Source organism: Rhinatrema bivittatum, chromosome 1, assembly GCF_901001135.1.
Source record: "Rhinatrema bivittatum chromosome 1, aRhiBiv1.1, whole genome shotgun sequence".
Taxonomy (NCBI): Eukaryota; Metazoa; Chordata; class Amphibia; order Gymnophiona; family Rhinatrematidae; genus Rhinatrema; species Rhinatrema bivittatum.
In genome coordinates, this window is record NC_042615.1 from 63,361,566 (window position 1) to 63,385,967 (window position 24,402).

At 43.7% G+C, this 24,402-nt stretch overlaps 1 protein-coding gene across 1 annotated transcript in view; it reads left to right on the forward strand.

Annotated features, from left to right (window-relative positions):
* The window catches only part of LOC115097169, a 260,825-nt gene extending 247,462 nt beyond the window's left edge, over positions 1-13,363 (forward strand). The window contains exons 19-20 of the mRNA XM_029612784.1: positions 10,048-10,138; positions 10,832-13,363. Coding sequence (XP_029468644.1) covers positions 10,048-10,138; positions 10,832-10,906 — 166 coding nt within the window. The 3' untranslated portion in view covers positions 10,907-13,363. The remainder of the gene's footprint in view (positions 1-10,047; positions 10,139-10,831) is intronic.
* Positions 13,364-24,402: the final 11,039 nt, after the last annotated feature.

Below are 24,402 nucleotides of genomic sequence, written 5' to 3' on the forward strand. Positions count from 1 at the left end.
AAAAAAATCTTGAACTTGTCCAATCTTCTTTTGAAGCCCACTCTGTTAGTTGCCGTGACCACATTCTTTGGCAAAGGATTCCATAGCTTTATAGTGTGCTGAGTGAAAAAATACTTCCTATGATTTGTTTTAAATCTGCTGGTTGTTAGTTTCATGGAGTGTTCCTTAGTCCTAGTGTTATCTTAAAGGGTAAATAACTGATCGCTATTTACTCGTTCCACCCCATTCATGATTTTGCAAATCTCAATCATATCCCTCTCAGTCATCTCTTATCTAACAAATAAGCCCTAATCAGTTTATCTTTTCTCCAAAAGGGAGCTTTTCCATTTCCTTTAATACTTTTGTTGCCCTTCTCTGTGCCTTTTCTATATTCACTATGCATATGCTCACATACCCAACCATCAGTCTGCTCCAGACTCTTTTCTAAACCAAAAGGTTCTGGTCAGCCAAGGAATGCCTTTTTCTGCTCAACCTCTTGAAGCTACAGGCCATTTACCGTGCACTGAGAGTGTTCTGTCTCCTTCAAGGAAAGAGAATTATGATCCAAACTGACAACCAAGTGGCAATGTTTAATGTAAATAAGCAAGGGGGCAAAGGGTCTTGCACACTCTGCTAGGAGTCTCTGAACATTTGAGAGTGGGCTCACAATCACAGAGCTTGTCTCCAAGCAACTTATCTTCCCAGAATCTCCAACATGCTGCAGATCATCTCAGCAGGGTTTTTCATCACTTCAAGTGGTCCCTGGACCAGTGTGTGGCAAATAGATTGTTCAACCTCTGGGGTCATTTCATCAATTGATGTGTTCACATCAGAAGGCAACAGAAAAGATGACAAATTCTGCTCCATTCTTTGAAACAAGATCAGAGCCTCTTCGGACTCTTTTCTGTTCAGGTGGGATGCAGATCTGCTCTAGGCCTTTCCGCGACTCTTATTGGACAGTACAGAAAGTATTCAGAGACCGGGTGCATGTCATCTTCATTGCTCCAGTTTGACCCAAGCAAGTGTGGTTCTCTTGCCTTGTCATATTGTCAGTCCATCTACTAATACCTCTGGGATCCGATCAGGCTGTACTAATTCAGGAGGAGGGTCATCTATCTAATCCAAATCTCCCCTCTCTCAACTTAATGGCATGGATGTTGAGTACTCACTAGTCGTATTATTGTTTAGAAAAGGTCTTAAGACCATGTTTGTTGAAGAAGCATGTATATGAGGTTTAAAAGTTTTAGTATGACTGTGTTTAATTATTTTATTTAATATGTTTTATTGCTGTACTGTGATATTTTTATGACTGTATTGTAATCTGCACTGGCCAGATATGAGGAAATTGCAGAATAGAAGTGTTTTTAAATAAATTTTTATATATATATATATATATATAAATCTAAGAAGGTTGAGGACATCATGATTTTAGCCTGAAAGGTATCTACAAGATGAGCATATAGTTTCAAATGGAAATGGTTTTCCTCTTGTTGATAGGCAGGCTCCTTGAACTCGTTCACCTGTGCTGTGAAAGATCTCCTTCAGTACTTCTTCTCCTCTTCTCTTCAGGCCTCAGTATGTCATTGGTCAAATTGCATCTCAATGCCATTGCTGCTTACTACCCTCAAATGGATGGAAAGCCAATTTTTATCCATCTTCTGGTATCGAAGTTCATGAAACGTTTGTGGCTTATGAGATCTTTGGTTGCAAAGCCACTGGTGCAATGGGATCTCAGTGTCATCTTGGCATAACTAATGAAGCCTCTCTCTGAGCTATTGGAGTTGACTTCCTCAAAGTTTCGTATCTGGAAGATGGTATTTCTAATCACAATCACTTCAGCTAGAAGAGTCAGCAAGCTACATGCATTGGTTCATTATTCTCTGTATCTAAAGTTTTCCACAACAGTATGGTGCTCCACACTCATTCCAAGTTTCTACCATGAGAAATTTTGGCATTTCATTTACTTCAAAACATTTTTATTATTATAATTATGCAAAGAACTGCAACACAGATATGAAAATACAAAGCAGAGAAAAAACAAACAATGCTGATACAGAATTATGGCAAGCAATGGTGTTAACAAAAGAGTCATATGCTTTGCACCGTGTCTCTTAATACCCTCCCTCCTCCCCCCCCCCTTAAGCTCTTCATGGTCTGCAAGTTGTCCAAGTAGGTCCATCTGAACATAAGTCCATGCCACCCGACATGTAAGAGGGTCAAGCATTCAAAATAGGACTTCTTGGCCGATGTGGTAAGGCCAGAATGTAAGGCTCCCAGGTCTGTAGAAATCTCTGGTGTTGACAAAAGGAGGAACGAGCCAGCTGCTTGTCCATCTGCACCATTCTGTGGAGATGATTCCGCCATGCTCAATATGAGGGAGGGTCCATACTTTGCAATAAAAGAGTATAATCTTTTTCCTCACACTTTGTGCAGTAGCAGACGAGGCCCCCTTCCCCTGAATCATGGGAAAGGAAAGTTGGCCAAACACCAGTTCCAGAGAGGGGGCAAGGGAAATATCCAACAGGCGTGCAATATAGTGAAGTATATGTTCCCAGTAATCCTTGACAAGGGGACAGCCCCAAAACATATGGAGAAAAGTACCAGCTACTGATTTACACTTCCCACAAAGACTGACGACAGTATCTTAAAATGTACCGCTACAGTGGGTGGGATATAAGCTCTCCACAGAAACTTAAATTGCATCTCACAAAAGTACATATTGGTAGAAATACAGAGATTCGGTGAAAGCCCTTTTTTAGCATGGCTACCATGACTAATGCCCCATTCTCTTTATTCCAGCGTTCTTCTAACAGGGAAAAGATGTGTTCGGTATGACGTCCAGTTACATTTTTATAGTAATGGGCAAGAGCAGGCCTGTGCTGTTTCTCCAGGGCAAATAAATCTTCTAATATTAGGAAATTATTGGATTGTTTCAAGGGTGATGGTAGGGATTTTATATAGTGCTGGATTTGCAAGTACGGAAATACCTGTGTTAAGGGCAAACCATATTGTGCCGATAGAGTGGGGAAGGATAGTAATTGACCAGTGCTATCCAAAACATGCCCTAGATATACTTTGCCCTGATACATCCATCTCCGAAACCCGGCCGTATGTGAATCGGGGGGGAAGTCCAGATTGCTGCCAATGGGAAGGAAATATGCACACGAGCAAGGAATATTCAACAATTTAGTGGTCAGCTTCCAAGCAGTACGAAGTGGGGAAATCAAGATAGATATTAACAGAGGCAACAAAAGTTTAGCCGCCTCCACCTGCAAGACAAAACGCGGATCCAAGGGTGCGACCAGTGTTTTTTTCCGCCAAAATATCAATATAGGAGGATTCTCCCAATAACCAGTCTCTAATAATTCAGAGGGTACCCACAATGTTGTAAAGTTTCAGATCTGGCACACTTAGTCCCCCCTTACCCCAGCGAGCTTGCAAATAACGGAGTGGGATATGCACTTTCTTGCCCCGCCACAAAACCCCCCACAATGCCCTCTCCAATTTCCTCAAGTCCTTATATTTAAGCATGAAAGGCAGGTTCTGAAACAAAGCCTACCCATCAAGGAGAGGGGGAGAGATCTTCAAGTCTCCAGACGCTCCAACGAAACATTCAGCATAGGGACTACATTACAATCATACAGTTTTGGGAGCAGTATGGACAGGTGTATTCCTAAGTATTTAATCGTGGAAACCGCCCAGGCCAACAGAAATGATGTCCCTCAGGTTTCTCGCAAGGAGCTAGGGAACGCTAAAGCCTCAGACTTCCCCTGGTTTAGTTTTAAGCCCAGAGAAGGACCCAAATTCCTGAAAAAAGCTGAAGGATTGCTGGGAGTGACTGTGTGGGATTGGTTAAGAAGGCCAGAATGTCATCAGCGAATGTGGCATACTTAAAGGTTTCCATGTGGTAACACATCCCTTTAATCGTCTGCATGGCCTGTATAGCCAAGAGTAGTGGTTCGAGTTGTAAAAGAAACAGCAATGGGGAGAGGGGCAACCTTGTCTAGTACCATGACAAACTGAAAATAGGTCAGATTGAGAGTTATTGGCTACTATAAGCGCCCTGGGGTCACGGTATAATAACCGAACTGTATTATAAAAGAATCCAGTGACCCCCTAGATTGCAATATATATAAAAAAGATAGTCCCACTCCACCCGGTGAAATGCTTTTTCAGCATCGAAGCTGACCACTAAATGAGGTTCCTTCACTTGTTGGCACAAGGCCATTGCGGCCAGGACTTTCCGTATATTTGTTAAAGCATGCCTATGACGTACAAATCCCACCTGACCGGGTTGAATCAAAGTGGGCAATAACACCGCCAGTCGGTCCGTCATGATCTTTGCCAAAAATGTTTAGTCCACGTTTAGCAAGGAGATTGGGCGATAGAACTCTGGGAGCATTGTGTTCATATGTGCAGGGTAGGACCCATTGGCAATTAAAGTATTAAAGTTACAGGTCAAGGGACATACAATAGGATCCATCAGACTTTTGTAAAACTCAGCCATATATTCGTCAGGTCCCAGGGCCTTGTATCGCTTAGCCTGCTTAATAATCAACCAAACTTCATCCTCGGTAATTGGGCTATTCAACCAGCCTTGCTGTTCACTAGTTAAGTGAGGGAGATTCAAGCGTTTGCAGAATCGCTCGCAGGCCTGCAAGTTCTTAAACTCCACTGAATATGGAAGGAGTATCTTGCACTATTCCACCCTGGGGGGAGTAGAGAGCGGAGATATGACGGGATGCCCTATGAGACTTTATCAAATTGGCCATCATTTTACCCGGCTTATTGCAGAACTGAAATAGTTGATATTGAAAATAAACTATGCCCTTTTTAGCCCGTTGATGGAGTAGTGTATTAGTGGCACTTTGAATAGCAAAATAATTTTCCCTATGAGGGCTAGTGGGGTCTTGCTGCAAAGCCTGATGGGCCTGATGCAGCTGAGCGCTTAAGGATAATAATTGTTTGTCTAAAAGTTTCCGTCTACGGGCCAAATAAGAAATGATATCCCCTTGCAAAACTGCCTTTGCGGTGTACCAAAACAAAACTGGGTCAGCCAGGTGTTCGCCATTGAAGCGGAGATACTCATCCCATTTAGTGTGCAAATAATCTTGAAAGGAAGCATCTTCTGCCAGATAGTAAGGGTAGCGCCACTTACGATGTGGGGTGAGAACCAACTCATCTCAATCCAGACAGGAGCATGGTCAGAAACTATCATGTCTTCAATGTCCGCTTCATTGATCAGAGAAAAGGCGAGCACTAACAAATATGTAGTCTATTCTGGACTGAGATGAGTGAGCCCTTGATATATGCATGAAATCCTTGTCTGTGGGATGTAAGATATGCCAGGCATCCACCAAATGCAGGGACTTTTACAGGAAGTGAATGCCCATGCCAGGCACATTATCTCGGTGGTGAGCACTAGTCCTATCCAATTGAGGATCCCTAATGGAATTAAAATCCCCACCCAGGATCATATCTTGATCCAAGTAAGGTACCAATTGACCATATAAGCGTTGAAAGAACTCTAATCGTGGATTGTTGGGATTATATACATTACATAGGATGACAGGTTTCTGATCTATCTCAGCTACTAAAATTAAATAACGACCTTGGGGATCTTTAATTTCCTTATGAATTTGAAGTGGGACACTTTTGTGAACTAATATGGCTGCACCGGCTGACCTGGTAGTTGCTGAGGCAACATGCACTGCTCCCACCCACTGGCGACTGAGCTTTTCATGTTCCACGTCATTGAGATGTGTTTCTTGTATAAAAACCAAGTCAGTCGACTTCTTTTTCAATGCAGAAAGGATCTTAGATCTCTTAACTGGTGAGTTAATACCACAAACATTCCAAGAAAACAATCTCAGCCCTTGTTTGGTCATCTATTAGAGGCGCAGGGGATAACAAAATATGACATAGAAAATCATTACAATGGTGTTGCTGTATGGAAGCCTTCCCAGTCGAGGCCCCCATACCAGAGATATATCTTGACTATAGTGGAACTGGACCACATGGAAACTCCAAGATTGTATACCCCGTCCTGCAGACTATAGGAGCATTCCCCCCCTTACTACCCCTGAACCACCCCTTCCCTCCTCCCCACCCCCTTCCCCTCCCCATCCCAAAATGCCTCATTAATCCCCAACCCAGAAGCCTCCTTAAGGGGAGTATTGGAGATCACCATTGAGCTTAACGGTCCCCCCATCCACACCGCCAACATATCAAACAAACCGGTGAAAACGTTTCTGGTAAACCAGTGAAAACATAGTTTTTAAACCTTTGAAAACAACTTCAATAATAGCGCGATTAAACTGCAAAAGTAGGCAGCAATGAGTATTTTATCAGAGAGCTAAAAAGAAAGATTAGCCCATATGTAACAGTTAGCTTATAACACCCAAGTCTCCCCACAATGGAGCCCACATCCTTCAAACATGAGACTGTAAACACAAAGGGCTCAGGTATTATATAAGTACAAAAAAAAAACGTTCAAAGCCCCTCATTAACAAAGCTCTGCTATGACTTAGTCTCTCTGAAAATTAGGCGCCTGCTTATGGAAAAGGAAAAAAAAACAAATCATCCATCTTCCAAGCAAGGGCGACAGAGTCTCCTTCAAGCACTTTTGCTGTGAGCTACTGGTAGCGCTGAGCATCACATTCTAGATCAAGAGACTCCAGTGGGCAAAGAAGAAAGGTTTCCTCGCTCTTGAATGTAATGTTGTGCCTCTTCAGGATCAGTAAACCATTTGATTCCTGCGGTTGTTACCACCCTTAGCCTGGCCGGATACACCAGAGCCGCCTTCTCTCCCAATGCATGCAATCTCGCACAAAATGGCGCCATAACCCGGCGCTGCTGTGCCACTCCAGCTGAAAAATCTAGGAACACGAGAATTTTCTGATTCTCGTACTGCAAGGTCTTACCGGCACGCAGTGCCACCAGGTTTCCCGCCTTGTGAGCATAATTGAGCAGCTTCACTATCACCACCCTGGGTCGGGAGTCTGTCACACGCTTTGGGCCCAAGCGGTGTGTGCGCTCAATTCTTAGTGGGCCGAGGGTGGGGGCAAAATCTAACATACCATGTGTCATCCACGATTCCAAAAAATTTGGTAGTTCTCGCTCAGCAATTGATTCGGGCAAACCAACGAAATGGAGATTTGAGCGCCGAGATCTATTCTCTTAAGTCCTGCAAGCTCTCAGTCTGCTATCCCAGCGTGGTCTTAAGTGCCGTGAGCTCTTGCTGCATGGTCTGGTGGCCATCTTGGAGGGCCGAGATACGCTGAGAGGTCTGTTTCGAGGAAATCAACAGTAATTCCGGGCGGATTGTTTCCTGTATTGCTGCCTTAATGTCTGCTATCCCCACCGTCTGCATAGGCTCGTGGGGCCTTTCCTCCTCCTCGGCATGGGAGTCAGGGGGCCTCATCTTATCCATCTCTTTTTCTTTGTTCTTTTTCATCTGATGGGAAGTCATCATGCCCCTATCGAATCACAACTCTCTCCTCTGCCCAGTTCTGGCGGTCTTGTAAGCGTTTCGGCACTTTAAAGGCGGCGGATGGGGCTAGATGCAGAGTGAGGGCACCGAGAAGGGAGATGTGCATCTGCTCCCCTCACTGCATCACGTGAACTCCTGGAATTTCATTTAAATCAAGTCATTGTTTTGTCCAAGTTCTTTCCAAAATTTCATGCACATAAAGGGGAGAAGATCCTCCATTCACTGGATTGTAAAAGGGCTTTGGCCTATTACTTAAGGAGAACTCGACCATATCATCAGGCTTCTCAACTTTTTGTCTCTTATAACCCTAACAGACTAGAAACAGCTGTTTCCAGGTGCACATTGTCCAAGTGGTTATCAGACCATATCATACATTGCTGTGCTCTTGCTGGCCTGCAGATCACAGACTCTGTCAAGTCTCAACAAGTAAGAGCCATGGATACCTCAGTGGTACCATACATAAACTAATACATGATGAAAAAGCGGACTGGCTAAACACTGCACTACGGGTACACGTCCCACACAGGAGCCTTCATTCAGCAAACAAAGCTCTCTTAACCATTCCCTCAGTCAAGACAGCATGACTAACCCAGGTGAGAGAAAAGGCATTATCTTTAGCAGGACCCACACTCTGAAACACAATGCCTTTAGAGACCAGATTACAGAGAGACCCCAAAACATTCAAGAGAAGTCTAAAGACATGGCTTTTTAAACAAGCTTTTTATAAAGAGACCGGAGAATAGAAAATATACTGGAATAAACAGAAGAGCACCTGCACACAGCACTATTCTCAAATATGTGCATTACAATATTTTATTAAATTTAGCACACAATGTATTTTGATGATTTAATGTAACCGAAACTTAATGGCACCAGTTAGAATGTACTATAGTACGCTTACTCCAACTTTACTTATGTGCCTACATGTAAACCGTTGCGATGGTATATATCTTAGTGACGGTATAGAAAAGACTTTAAATAAATAAATAAATATCTGCAAAGTTGCAACTTGGTCATCATTTCACACGTTCACATCCCATTACTGTCTGGACAATCTACCAAGTAACTTTGGGCAAGCAGTTTTGTACAACCTGTTCACCCAGTAGTCCACTCTCCATGGGGAGGGCTGGGTTTGCTTTTTCAGTAAGTGCTCCACTGCAACCCTCTGCTTGGGACTCCCCATGTGTCATGGTTAATATAGCACTGTTTGTCAATGGAGAAGGCAAGTTTGCTTACCATAAAACGTGGTTCTCCATAGACAGCAGGATGAGTTAGCCATGCTTAATACCCACCCGCCTCCTTGGAAAGTCAACTACTAACTAAAGCTAAGCATTACAATCGACTGAGTGGCTCACAAGGCATTGCAAATGTGGAAACTCCCATGTATGTTCAGAAGTAGTAATAGCTCTACTGAGGTAGAGAGATGGGTCCATTCTGTGCCGTTGGATGATGCCACCCACATGTCTTGGCTCATTCATCCTATTGTCTACAGAGAGCCACATTTACTGAGATAAAGCAAACTTGCTTTATCTCAGTTCATCATAAACATCATAGGAATCAAAAGGGTTTTGTTTTGTTTTGTTTTTTTTTAAATCAATCTGTTCTAGAAAAACTTTTTACTATAATATGGTTTTCAGGATAAATTTGAATTTTTTCATCAATAAGGGGCACTGCTGTTTTAACATGATATGTCACAGAAAACTTGTGCAGCGTATTGTATTTCAATTCCAGATAACCCACACAATTGATGTAAAGCCGGGTGGCGTAATATACTTCCCATTGTCTCCCTTCCCTGTTGTATTAACTTCACTGCTAATATACCACAGATATCATGATTTGGGATCCAAGATCAAAAATGTGGAAGGATCATCATTGGCAGGCATGAAGACTATCAGTATCTTTCCTTTTGGCGTGGTGTGTGCTGTCGAGAGGCTCCGTGCTCTTCTGTTGGAGTTTTTTGTGGGATGTCATAGAAGTTTGGGGCTTTACTCTGGAGTAGGCTGGGAATGATTAGGCATCTTAATATTCAACCTTTAGAAAGTTATTTTTAGAGGTTATTAATTTCCAGCCACTTTGACTCATTGAACATTGTCATTTGATCACTACCTGCACTCATAGATATCCATAGCTGAAAAAGATGGTACCTAACAGTGTAGCAAAAGAAATTATCTGTTAATGCCACTGCCAGGGGGACTCACAATGTTAGAATATGGTATAAGAAAACAGTTTAATAAAAAGTTTAGTGTGACGATTTATGCTTATTTTATTTTTTAATTGTTGTACCCCCCACTATGAGCAAATTCTTTGGAAAGGAGGATAATTAAAATGTACAAACAAATAATTTCTAAACCACCCCATCAGCTTGGTTGTTACTACTCACGTGTACCTGATTACTCATATTTACTACTTTGGAAGCATGACAAGCTGACCTAAACTTGCTGTGATCGGAACCACCCACATATGAGAGACATATGTCCTCCTTCCATTCTAAGGCCATTTTGTCCGATGATAATTTTACAAATGAGGCAAAGTTATGTACAGTGCATGACCAACATTTCATTCTCCCCGCCTTACAGATATGAGTTGCCAGGAATACATGGATTAAACTTTGTTCTGAAGAAGTCCCTCGGTGGCGGAGGCATTGCATCCTTGAGAAGCGATCCCCAAGTATGTGTCTGTAATTTTGTGTGTGTGTTTGGAAGTTGTTATTACCATTTCCTTAAGTCACTTACATACCCAGCAAAGACTTGGTGGCAACCAGATCCCATCTAGCCAAGTTCCACTGAGAGTCCAGCACTGCTGACTCATCTACATGATGAAGGCTGTGCCAGTTGGATGCCCAAGTCAAATATGTCAAATGTTTTTCCTTGGACAAATATTGTTTTGGAATTAAGTGATAGATTAGTTAAGATGCATCTAATATGCCAAAATTTTCTGTATATTTCCTGGCATTTTTAACTTGTGTCTGAGAATCTGTGCTCCAAGTCTTTTTTTTTTTTTTCTGGGATTTACTGTTTTCAAATGCATTTGTACCTTATAAGGTGGCTTATTGAGTAAGTGAGCAGTTACGAAAACACAGATTATGACGGCAGGTAAAAACCACCAGACCCATCTCCTTTGGTCTTTTGGTCATTTTCCTACCTGCTACACTATTGCAGACCCTATGTGATCTCTGGCTTTATCCTTACTTTCCTATTGTGCTTGCTGCAACAAATGATTTCATTTTAAAATAGTATATTAAAAATTTGTAGTTTTTGGCACAGTTTGTGACTTATGCATATGTGACACAGAAAACTGGTTACTTGCTTGTGTTAAAAGCTTACTGATTGTGGGTTTTCTTCTTTTTTTTTTTTTGAACAGGGCAAGGCATTTGGGCAGATGTTGCTGGATTTGCAGATCAAAAATGTTCCCGATTTAAAATCCTTGATTGAATAACATAATGTTATGTGAGGGCAATTTCAGTGACACCCCCCCTATGATACACAAGCATGATATACAAAATGTAACTTGAATTCCCGGGAATTACAAGAAAAAGAAGGTGCTTCCCTTCCCTACTGTATGCATAGCCTTGATAAGTAACTTCAGCTCTGACTGGGCCATGGGAAGTCAGTGTTTTTCTTTTACAATATAATGTACAATAACTGAATATACTGAGTTTTGCACAAGACAGATTGCAACTTTTGTTTGACTTTTCCATTTATCAAACATGTGAATATCGCAGGAAGGTCCTCTCGCTGATGAGCTGCTGTGAGATTCTCTGTTCCATAAGTGGTCTCTTGCATTTCTTTTGTTTTGCGGCAACTGAGGAAACACTAAAAGGGTGTGGCGGTGTGTGTCCCTTTATTTATAAACTATGCTGTGAAAAAATGTCACAGGATAATTGAAAATTCAGAAATGTGCAGTTTTCTAGTCTCCTTCACTCTGCCTTGATGATCCTGGCTTTCTATAAAGCCTTATAGAAATAAAAGGGCTTCATGAAAAAGATAGTATAGAAATAAAGGGCTGCAGCCCAGTTGTAGGTAATAACTGCTTTAGTGGACTAACCTAACTCATTTTTGACTAGCTTTGGAGAGCTGTGCTCTTTTTAGCAGGCCAGTGCATCTCCAAGTGGATGGCCATTCAGACCCCACACTTCTTTATTCATAAATAACATGATAAAGGTGTCTGATTGGCCTTTATCACAATCTGTGGTATAACAATCATGAAACAGGAGATCATTTTTATTTTTTTTATCTTGTCACATTCTTTGGTTGGAAGATGCAGATTAGGCTACTTTTCTTGGCATAAGAGAATGTAGCTCCATAAATATATTTTAGCATTTGACAATATTTTTGTTCATGTATTTTTTCCCCTTAGATCTGATTCTGTAATCAAAAATATTTGTGTCAGGTCCTCAATATAAGAAGGCTCCAGGCACAAGGGTATGAAAGCATCAGAGTAATTGCTGCATTCATCATGAAACCTAAGATCAGGAATAAACCTCAGTTAGAGTAACATTGATATGAATAATAATGCAAATTTAACATGTAGAGTGGAAGTTTACATATGCCTTATGTGCTGTAATGCATGAGATAAGACTGAGTGAGTTTTACCTTGCAATTCCCCCACTACCTGTTGAAGGGTGCTTATAAATTGAATAGCATAAATTTTGTCTTGAAGGCTACTTTTGTATTAGGGAGATTATTCAAAAAAAATCTATTTTTTGTTTCAAATAACCTGAAAATATGGCTCATTACATTAAAAAAAAAATATATATATATACATACACACACATGGGGAAGTCAATAAATAAGGTGAATTTAAACTGTTTTGAAACTATACAAAAATGTACCCAATTTATTGACTCTTCCCCTCTCTATGTACATACATACATGCATATGCTGCTTTTGTCTGGTAGAACAAACCAGATTGGTATATTAGCAGCTTTTGATTTAGTCCCATTTCCTCCCACTATCTCAGTTGCCAGCACAACCCTTGTTTCCTTCCCTTCAAGGGGACCTCAACTCCTTTCCTAAGCCAGCCCTCCCAGTCTGTGAATTGATCAGGAAAAGCTGCAAAATGGCTGTGGGGCAGGCGGAGTTCCACCAACTGAAGAGAGATGGAAGGAGGCAGAGGCCGGAGCTGCAGGACTAGCAGGGTTCCGTAGGCCTCATCCACCGAAGAAGAGAGAGGCTAGAGCCATTGGCCAGAGCCAGAGAGATAAGGGAGAGGTAGAAAAAGATCTGAAGAAAACAATCAGATAGGGGACTCGAGAAGGCAATGGAGGATCAGCATTTTTGGGAGGGAACTAGTGTTACAGTGGCAGATGAGGAACTTTGGTGGTGTGTGGGGGGGGGGGGGAAGAGGGCAACAGATCAGAAACATTGGAGAGCTGCTGAAGGGGGCAGCAACAGCTCGAAGCCTTTGTATGGGCAGGGGGAGCTGGAAGGAAAATGAGTGTGTAGAGGTCGACTAGGGAGATGGGAAAGAAACTGAAAAAGGTCATGGAAAATAAGAAGAGATCCTTTAACATGTTTTCCCAGAAAAAAAGCACTGATATATTACACAAAGGTTTTTTTATCCAAAGTACTTTTTATATTAACTTTGTATTATATAAGAAGCAGTCATTTCGTGTCTTTCACTCCTCAAAAAGCAGATCGCTGGAATCAGGTATGGTGTGGGCATGCAGTACTGTTGTGTTCTGTGACAGTGCTGCCCTTTTCTGCAAAGATCTTCCAGTCTCAAGGCTGCCAAGTATGCCATATCACATGATGAGTCTGATTTCTCCAGGGGGGGATTAAAATGAGACATTTGAGCTGATTTCTGTAACAATTTTAGCACATTATTAAAGAGATTACTAAACTGTTTGCAACTACTTTGATAATGCAAATAAATTCTAGTGAAAACAATATATTTTTTTTAAAGAGTTGGCGGACTTTCTTCTGTCTTTGCAAGTTCAGTATTTGTTGTAGTGTGATCTGTTTTTAAATTTTGAATTGGGTACAGATAATTTTAATGTGACACATTATGCCTGGACGGTGCTGCTGTCTTAGTGACAGAAATAATACAAGCCTTTAGGCAACCTCCAGTTAGTTTTGCAGCCAGAGTAGTCTCAGAACTCCTTTCTTGTGTGTCACATGAGGATTATTTATGGTTACTTACAACACTGTGTATCAGCTCTTTTCGTGGAGCTCCTAAGCCGCATTTGTAGTTTTTGAAAGAGTTTAACAAAACCAGCTCATGCCAAATATCCTTCCAAAACCAAAAACTCTGTTTGGCTGGAATCGGCTATGCACAGAAAGCAGTCCTCAAAAAAATGCCCTACCCCCTCCTTCCCCAGAGGGCTTTAAAAACAGAAAATAAGTAGAGATGTCATATAAACATATAAAAAGCACCATCATAGACCAGTCTGTGCCAATCAACTATAATCCTCTTCCCCAAAAAGGCCTTATATTATTCTATATTCATTTTTTGTGCAATGGAAAAGCAAATTGAAAACGAATCCCCTAAAGAAATTCATAAAAAGATATATAGCGTTAAACCCCAACACATCCCATGTTTAGGCAAAATTGTACTATGCCAAAGGGAGTCCATAATTATCTGGAGTCTTCAACCCATTAGGATGAAATATCAGTCCACAACCAAGCATTTATCTGGAAAAATATACTCCAACCAATGTTGATCAGACCCACCAGTTTGAAGCCCTGTTTATAGTGGATAATTTTCAAAAAGCCCTTATATGAAAATTAGCAAAAACACTCACAAGTCCACCATGAAAAATATCCTACCAAACCCATTTGCACAGGTTACACCCAGTAAACAGTGCACACAGATTTTCTCTAGAAATCAGTGCACATACTTTTTAAAATCCAAAAGTATACATGCAAGTCCTAACACCGCCTTAGCTTTGCCCCAAGAATGCCTCCACTCAATCCAAGTAAATTATACACAGACATCACATACAGGCAAAAGGTTACCCACATTTTGGGTGTGCAAAAAACATTTCTGCATGTAAAACTGTTTTAACTGCAAAAGTCCATTTGAAAAATACCTTCAACACATGCCTATGAAAAATAATGCTGGTTCAACAAGAGTCAGTGCAAGGGTATTAGGTACCCTAGGAGAACATTCAGCTTTCTACCACCCCACCTCCAACCCCACAATTTTCAGGCCCATAGGACATCCCATATCCCATCTCACCACAATTTTGATAATTCAGCTCAACTGATAATTCATCTCACCACAATTTTGATAATTCAGCTCAACATGCAGGCTTTTCCTAACGCCAATATTATTTAACTCCTAACAATCAACACACATCACCATCAATATCACTATTAGCTACCTCTTACAATGTAATTATATGTAATTAGCTGGTTTTCCTTTCCTTTTTCCTTCTCACTCCAAGTTCTATTTTTCCTTGTTACATGTAACTGCTTTTCCGCACTATTGTTCAAGTTTAAGTTTATTTTGCACTCCTGTTTCATGTGAACCAGCATGATGGGACTTTTGTCTTGAATGTTGGTATATAAAAAACTTAAATAAATAAATAAAATAAAATAAACTGTTATGATGATGCTAGCATCTCCCAGAGCAATCCGATAAAAACATATAATTTCCTAACGTGTATCCAGATGGACTCAAAACCAATGGGTATTGTGCTCTCCTGATAGCAGATGGGAGACGGAGTCAGATTTCAAAGCTGTCGTCACCCTACATATACCCGTGCAGTAAGCTTAGCTCTTCAGTATTTCTCCGTCTCCACAGCAGATGCAGACACTATCCCAAACGAGAATGGTGTAACATTTAAAACAAGAAGAAAGAAAATTTATCTTTAAGAAGAGAGCCCTGCTTCTCCTGCGGTGAAACCTATGGGTCCCTCCCCCAGTCGAGATTTCCTGAAGTGATTTTAGATATCCCTCAAAGGTGAGCCTTGGTCCAGCAGCCGGTTCCCGGCGTGGACTTAGCCCCCAGGGTGGCTGAAAGGCAGCGGGTGCAGATTTGAGCGTGGCGGTGAAGGTATGTCTTTCTCCCCCCGCAGCTGGAGATCGCCCAGCATGCGACCGTTAAGCGCCGAGACCAGGTAAGGTAGAAACCTTTACATTTAAGTCTCCGGTCTCCAAGGCTCAAATAGCCATACCGATCTTTCTCCCGGTGAGGTTTAAAGGGCACTGATCAGGTTGAGCAGCCCTGGTTTGGCTAGGCCCTGATTCGCTGCAAGAGTCCACACATGTGGAGACCCTCCGGGGGGGGCCATCTTGCAAGCGGGGTCATCGGCGCCATTTCCCCCCCCCTCAACCGGTAGTACGCGCAAGACAGGTCAGATGGTTGATGCGCCTAACTTGCACGTGTCCATAGAGACACACGCAGAGCTGTGCGCACAACTGATTCAGGCACACAAAGTTCGTAGCCCGTGTGCATAAAATCTGCGCATCCAACGCGCACAACTAAGCGCATCCGTGCTCATACCTACACACACAGCCGAGTTTGAAGCTTTCCACGCACACAAACAATGGGACCGCCGTCCAAGAAGGCCAAGGGACACTCCCTTTGCCCAGCCTGCCACATAAGAGCTGCAGAACTTGAATTGGAATCCTTCCTATGCCAGCAGTTCAAAGAGTCCCAAGGGGAACCAAAGCATGGCCCCCTACAGCCAGGAGAGGGGTCCGGAACCACTGATGATTGTACCCCAGACCTATGTATCTCTGACTCAGCCCCCCCACAGGAAGGCACCTCTGGGGCTCCTACTATAATCCCTCCTGGGATCAACATGGACCCAGGGACCTTCTCCTGGGTGGAATCTTTAAAGGGCTGCAAACCTTTGTTCAGGGCCAACCAGCCCCTGCTGCACACCAGGCTCAACCCCTGCCGGAAACACAAGAACTTTCCAGCACCTACCGGGTTCCTCGAGGCATGCCTCTCCTAACCAAGAACCTCCCTAATAGGGATCCAAACACCTCAGAGGACAAGAGTGACTCCCTGGAAGAAGGAGAAATCCCTCCAGGGATGGAACCATACCGAACCATGCTTCGATTCTTCCACAAGGATGAATTACCAGCCCTTGTTTCCCAGACACTGAAGACGCTGGGCATTCCGGGCACAGACCCTATGGCAGAACCAAAGAACCCCATTTTGGTGTCCCTCCATAAGGCCTCATGCTACTTTCCTATGATGGAGGCCATCCAGGAACTGATTGACCTGGAGTGGAATGCCCTGGAGGCAAGCTTCAAAGGGGGGAGGGCCCTAGAAGCCCTATATCCTCTGGAACCCATGGCCAAGGAAAGCCTGCGTTTCCCAAAAGTGGAAACTATGGTCCGTGCAGTCTCAAAGCGCACAACGATTCCCGTTGAGGGAGGAGTGGCACTGAAGGACACCCAGGACAGACGGCTGGAGTCCATCCTTAAACAGGCCTATGACGCAACAGCAATGATACTGCAAATTGCTTCCTGCTGCGCATTGGTGGCACATTCCTTCTTGCTTCTCTCGAGAGACGCAACTATATCCGGAGAAACAATGGAACCTGTGGCGTCCTTCCTCACGGACGCTACCTCAGATCTAGTGCGCACCTCAGCCAGAGGCGTTGCCTCGGTTGTGGCAGCCAGAAGACAAACTATGGCTATGGAATTGGTCAGCTAACACGACATCCAAAGTGAACCTCACAAGAATGCCTTCTAAAGGATCTCTCTTGTTCAGAAGTGAATTGGAGAAGTTAGCCAACAAATGGGGCAAATCTCCAGTGCCCCAACTACCGGAAGATAGGAATAAAAGACCTCAGTTCTCCTCCCCCAGAAGAACCAAGGGTAAAGGATCGCAGTGCTTTAAACCCTACAAGAACACACAGTTCCAGGCACCTTGCCCCTCAGGAAGGTCTCAGTTCTTCACACACCAAGAGTTGAGCAGGATCAGGGGCAGGCTCCGGCTGTACCCTACAATGAGAAGTAGCAGACCCATCCACAGGAAGAAGATATAGGGGGTCAACTTGCCCTCTTCTACCAAAGATGGGTCGAGATAACATCGGACAAGTGGGTCCTAACTATCATTCGAGAAGGGTACTCTCTGGAATTCCGCAGCATCCCTCAAGACAAGTTAATGAGATCACCCTGCCACTCTCACTCCAAGAGACTGGCAGTAGAAACCATGCTATCAAGACTACTCAGTCTGGAGGCAATAACCCCGGTGCCCACGCCCCAACAAAATACTGGCCACTATTCCAACTATTTTATCGTCCCCAAGAAGGAAGGAGCATTCTGGCCCATCTTGGACCTCAAGAACGTCAACCGTTACCTTAGGGTACCTCACTTCCACATGGAAACCCTATGCTCCGTTATAATGGCAGTACAACCAGGAGAACTTTTAACCTCTCTGGACCAATCTGAAGCCTACCTTCACATCCCAATCCATCGGGACTACCAAAGCTTGGTACAGTACCAGTTCCGGGCGGTACCCTTCGGCCTAGCTACCGCCCCAGGACCTTCGCCAAAATTATGGTGGTCGTGGCGGCAATATGAGAAAAGAAGGTGTCCTGGTACATCCTTACTTGGCTGATTGGCTGATCAGGGCAAAGTCTCCGGAGGAGAGTCGACAGGCGACCACCAGAGTCAAGATCCTATTGCAGGAGCTCGGGTGGGTCGTGAACACAGCCAAGAGCTGCCTACAACCCCCCAGTACCTGGGGGCCCAGTTTGACACCAAACAGAACAAGGTCTTCCTCCCCCCCCCCCCCCCAAAGGAGAAGGAAACTGATGGGACAATTGCGAAAATTGATGACCAATGCACGTCCCAAGGTATGGGACTACCTTCAAGACCTCGGCCTCAAGGCGTCAACCCTAGAAGTCGTTCCTTGGGCAAGGGCCCATATGTGACTGCTACAGCGCTCCCTACTGTCATGATGAAACCCAACGTCCCAGAACTACTCAATTCACCTCCAGCTACCAGCAGAGATTTGGGACCAGCTCCAATGGTTGCTACAGGAAGACCACCAAAGCAGAGGAGTAAACCTATCCCCACCGGGATGAATGGAACATAAACCGCCTGGAAGCTTGCGCAGTCAGACTAGCGTGCCTGTGATTCAGCCACAGACTCCGGGCGAGTCAATCAGAGTTATGTCGGACAATGCGACAACAGTTGCCTACATCAACCACCAGGGAGGAACTAAGAGCCAGCAGGTGTCTCTGGAAATAGACCCCCTCATGGTGTGGGCGGAAATAAACCTGCAAGGATTTTCGGCCTCCCACATCGCGGGAAAAGACAACATTTATTTTATTTATTTATAACTTTTTCTATACCGAAGTTCAGGTAACAGAGTTATTTATCACTCCGGTTTACATTGCAACAGATATAAATATTAAACAATGACAACAAGTGTCTTACAGAGAACAGGGAGAGACAACTTGGATAACATAACTGGGAACAAGAACATTACAAACTATTAATGCGGAACAAGTCCATGGAGAGGGAGATTAGCTATTGGTGTCGACAGTCTGTGGGAGTTGAGGAGTACTTAGTAAGTTATGGGAATGCTTGACCGAATAGCCATGTCTTGAGTCTTTTTTTGAATGTGCTGTGGCAGTGTATCAACCTTAGTCCCGGAGGAAGAAAATTCCACTGTTTAGGGCCTGCTGTAGATAGAGCTCTTTTACTTAATGATGTTTTCATGGGAGGCGCATGTAGAGTTCCTCTTTGTGCTAATCTTATACTACCTCAGCAGAGAGAGCCTAGACCCGGAGGAATGGTTGCTGGCGAACACAGCCTTCCAGCTGATAGTAAATCTCTGGAGTCTCCCAGTCATGGATCTACTGGCAACCCGTTTCAATGCCCAAGTTACCAGGTTCTTCAGCCGCAGACGAGAACCACAATCTGAGGGAATCGATGCCCTCATCCAGAACTGGCCAGAGGAAGGTCTTCTGTACCCCTTCCCACCCTGGCCACTACTGGGCAGGATGATCCGCAAGATAGAGCATCACAAGGGGCTAGTTCTACTAGTCGCCCCGGACTGGCCAAGACGGCTATGGTACGCAGACATGCAAAGACTACTTGCGAGGAACCCTCTGCGTCTACCTCCAGACAGGGAACGATCTTCCACGAAGATCCATCTCGATTCTCTCTTATGTTATGGCCCTTGAGAGGACTAACCTGAAGAAACGCTGTTACTCAAAGGCCGTGATTGACACCCTGCTCCGGGCACGCAAGTTCTCCACATCCCTGTCTTACATACGGATCTGGAGAGTTTTCAAAGCCTGGTGTGAAGACCGCAGTATCCACCCACGGACAGCCAAGATTCCCACCATCCTGGAATTCCTGCAGGACAGCATGAAGAAGGGGTTGTTGCTTAACTCCCCCAAGGTCAAAGTTGCAGCACTGGCCTGCTTCAGAACCAAAATGGATGATACCAGACTATCATCTCATCCAGATGTGTCCCGCTTCCTGAAAGGGGTTAAACAACTCCGACCACCCCTAAAGTGGCTGATACCTCTATGGAACCTCAATCTAGTACTAGAATTCCTAGCAGGGGATTCATTCAGACCAACACACGGTCTGTCACTACATCTCCTGACCTTAAAGACAGCATTCTTGGTAGCAATATGTTCAGCTCAGCGCATCTCCGAACTTCTGGCACTATCCTGCCGGGAACCATTCCTTAGGTTCACTCCAGGCACTATACAGCTGCGTACTGTACCATCATTCCTACCGAAAGTGGTTTCCCAGTTCTACATTAACCAAACCATATTGCTACCATCCCCAGATGAGCACAAGAACTCAGAAGACTCATGCCTCCTTCACCATCTGAATGTCGGCATAATCCAAGTCCGATACTTGAGAAGATCAGAACCTTTGCGCAAAACAGACCACCTGTTCATTCTTCACAGCGGGAAGAAACAAGGGGAAGCGGCATTGGGGGCGACCATAGCCCACTGGATCAAAGAAGTAATCAAGGCAGCCTACATAGAGGCAGGAAAGCCATTACCTCTACAGGTTAAGGCTCATTCCACAATGGCCCAGGCAGTCTCTTGGGCTGAAACTAAGCTGCTGTCACCCGCCAAGATCTGTCAGGCGGCGACATGGTCCTCCCTACACACCTTCTCCAGGTTCTACCACCTGGATGTTCAGAACGGGCAGCCTCCCACCCTGTGCGGGAGTAGCTTTTGTACATCCCATTGGTCCTGAGTCCATCTGGCTACATGCTAGGAAATGAAGAAATTACTTAACTGATAATTTCATTTTCCTTAGTGTAGACAGATGGACTCAGCAACCCGCCCACAGCTGCCCCAGAAAGCGAGAACCTCAGATAACAAACCTCGAGACTAAGCAAATATGGGTAAGCCATGGCCTACCTCTAGTTCAAGACACCCACACTTTGTCTGGTGTCGGCGTTAATTAGTTGAGTGCTTTGGCGGTCTCCAGTTTAAAAAAAAAAATCAGTTGAACCAGTTCAAGGTTAATCAAGTTTAATCAAGTATTTAAGCAACATATATCCACCCTGGCTTTTTGAAGAGAATACTGAAGAGCTAAGCTTACTGCATGGGTATATGTAGGGTGACGTCAGCTTTGAAATCTGACTCTGTCTCCCATCTGCTATCAGGAGAGCACAATACCCATTGGTCCTGAGTCCATCTGTCTACACTAAGGAAAACGAAATTATCAGGTAAGTAATTTCTCCATTGGACATCATCAGGCCAATACTCAGTATGCTAGTTAGTGGACAAGTTATCCAACTAAAGTTAGCATGATAACTTGTCCCTTATATTCAGTGGGTTAAATATCCCACAGAATACACTTGCCTAAAGTTATCCAGCTACATGTAGGCAGATAACTAAAAATCCTAACTGGCTATGTTTGAATATAGCTGGTTAGAATTTTTAGTTATCCAGCCTTGTGTAACAGTTTTGCTTTGGTGCTGCCTGATATTACTCGACAGAAATAAGACACACACATAGAAAGTATTGAATATATGTATACGTATGTATTCTGGTAAAAGCAGTGGTTATATATTTTCTTGCAGAACTACAGCATTTTACATCAGCTGTTTTTATTTGTGTTTTATCATTAGTTATGTATGTTTTTATTCATGATTGTTTTATTGCTTTTATATGTATGTTTTATGATTTCTGATTCTTTTATTGTAAACTGCCTAGAAATGTTGATAGGTGGTCTATAAATTTGTATTAAATTAAATAAATGCAATGTATGCAAAGATAATATTCTGATAAGCGTAACTCTGGTTATGTAGAGCCACTTTGAGAATGTCCTGAAAGAGAGAGAGTAGTTATATGGATATGTCTTTGATGATTGCTTTGCAAGCAATCAGGTGATCTCTGGTCTCCTGTCTGGACCCCTTTTGATCATATATGGCAAATCTGGAGATCTGAGAACAAAGCACTGACGTTCAGATCAATTCAGAGTCTCATTAATCAGTACCGCTAGTATGGTGCAACTCACTTTCTTTTATACTTTCTAAAACAGATCTGGCTTTACAGCTCAAATCCCCTTCACCAAAAAGGAGATATAGTAAATGAGTCATATACATATTGGGGTAGATTTTAAAAGGTTGCGTGCGCAGGCGCGTGCATGTTATAAAATCCTGGGTCGGCGCGCAAGGGGATGCGCAATTATGCACCTTGTGTGCGCCGAGCCACGCTACCTTCCCCCGCTCCCTTCTCCCTAGCCTGACCTTCCCACCCCTTCCCCTAACCTTTCCCCCCCTAGCCCTACGCTAACACCCCCCTGACCTTTATTTTACCTTTTGCACCTGCTGACTGCCGGCGCACAATCCCACGCACAGCAGTAAATATGGCCGGGAGCCTGACCCTGACCCTGACCCCGCCCCTTTTTGCAAGCCCCTGGTCTGTAGGTGCGTCGCCGGGCCTATTTAAAATAGGCCCGGCGCACGTAACCCTGCTCATTATTTGCATCATTGCCTCTCCAGGAAAGGTACTTCCTTATCTTTAATCTGTAATGTTTCTTCAGACTCATCTAAGCAAAGCAGCTGCTGGCGCATAGCAAAAATAATTTCTTGAGCTCTAGCTAAAATATCTCTTTTAGCTATGATACTTCTTCACAGTGAGCAAACAGCTTCTTTTAGTCAGGCTATAACATTTCTTCACAGTAACTTTTGTTTAGGCTACATTATTGCTTATTCAGGCAAAGCAATGTCTTATGTTTCTCTTTGCAGTGTTCCATTTAATGTGGGGTTACTTATATCTACATGTACACTGAAATATCTTCACATTCACTTTCCCTGTAATCTAATGCACTCTATCTCCAGTTTCTATGGAAAATGGGACGCTGACAACCGTGATCCTAAGATCCCACTGCAGTTGAATCTTAAGGGCAACTGAAATAGCAATACCGATAAAAGTAAAACCAATAAATAAAAATAGAAGTCCCCATTGTTTGATCTGCAACCAAAGTCCAGTTGGGTTCCGTGACCCACCCAGGAAGATGATTATAAGAACTAACAGCCATTATGAGTACTGAATCATGAGGGAAGAATTGGAGGGGAGTGCCAAAGGACAGAGAGTAAGGCATTCTGAGTCAATGATTGGACATGATGGCCAGGGCATGAGGGTCATTAGACACAAGGGTGTTGTGTCTGATGCAGAGTGGAAGCCAATGACACACCAAACAAGGTGAAGTGTGTTGGCCATGTCAAGAAAGGACAATGAGAGGGCAGTGGTGAAGTTCCCAGGACTGGACAGGTCCCTTCTGTACTGAGACAGGCCAGGGACATTATTTTGCTGAGTGGAGATAGCTAGAGTCAAGGATGCTGGGTAGGGGAACCAACCTAGTAAAATAAAAGTGAAATACCAGAACCCAAACAATAACAAAACCCATAAAAAGATAACCAGATAAGATATCTAGTTCCAGTGGAATTCATTTAATATGGAACATTGAGTCCTTCATTTCCTGCGATGGCATTTCACTGTTGGCAGGTAAAGGTCAAACAGAATGTTGGTAGAGAAACCAATAGGGTGTGTCCTTAACAGCTGCAATGACTTTTCCAGCAACAAGGGATGATGTTCAGATCGGGTATGATGCCCACACTTTACCCTCTGGAAAAACAGAAAGAGCAGAGAATAGAGGAGAAACAGTGGCTCTCAGATTCTTCATCATCATTATCTTGTGAAGCATAACAAGAGTCACACTGGCAAGGTGAACTGAAACTATTTGGGCACACGTATGAATCATAACATTCATCTTCATTTGTACCACAACCACACCCACATTTTTCTTCACTATTCTCCCATAAGGCATCAATTTGTACCTCAGTAGGGACCTGAGATGCCAGGGAAATGGAGAGTTGGTTACTGAGCTCCTGTTCAACAATGGGCAAATACTGTCACCACTTAATGAGAGAATCTGCCACTCCTCATGGATTTTCAGGTGCTGTTTGATGAGACCATTTACTCTCTCAACCAATCCAGCTGCCTGGAGGTGATAGGTGATTCAATTATTAGGAAAATAGACAGCTGTGTGGCTCGTGGGCGTGAGGATCGCCTGGTAACATGCCTACCTGGTGTGAAGGTGGCGGACCTCACGCGTCACCTAGATAGGATTTTAGACATTGCTGGGGAGGAGATGGCTGTTGTGGTACATGTGGGCATCAACGACATAGGAAAATGTGGGAGGGAGGTTCTGAAAGCCAAATTTAGGCTCTTAGATAGAAAGCTTAAATCCAGAACCTCCAGGGTAGCATTCTCTGAAATGCTCCCTATTCCACGTGCAGGTAACCAGAGGCAGGCAGAACTCCGGATTCTCAATGCATGGATGAGACGATGGAGCAAGGAAGAGGGATTCAGTTTTGTTAGGAACTGGGGAACCTTTTGGGGAAGGGGGAATCTCTTCCGAAGGGATGGGCTCTACCTTAACCAGGGTGGAACCAGACTGCTGGCGGTAACCTTCAAAAAGGAGATAGAGGAGCTTTTAAACTAGAACAAAGGAGAAAGCCGACAGTCG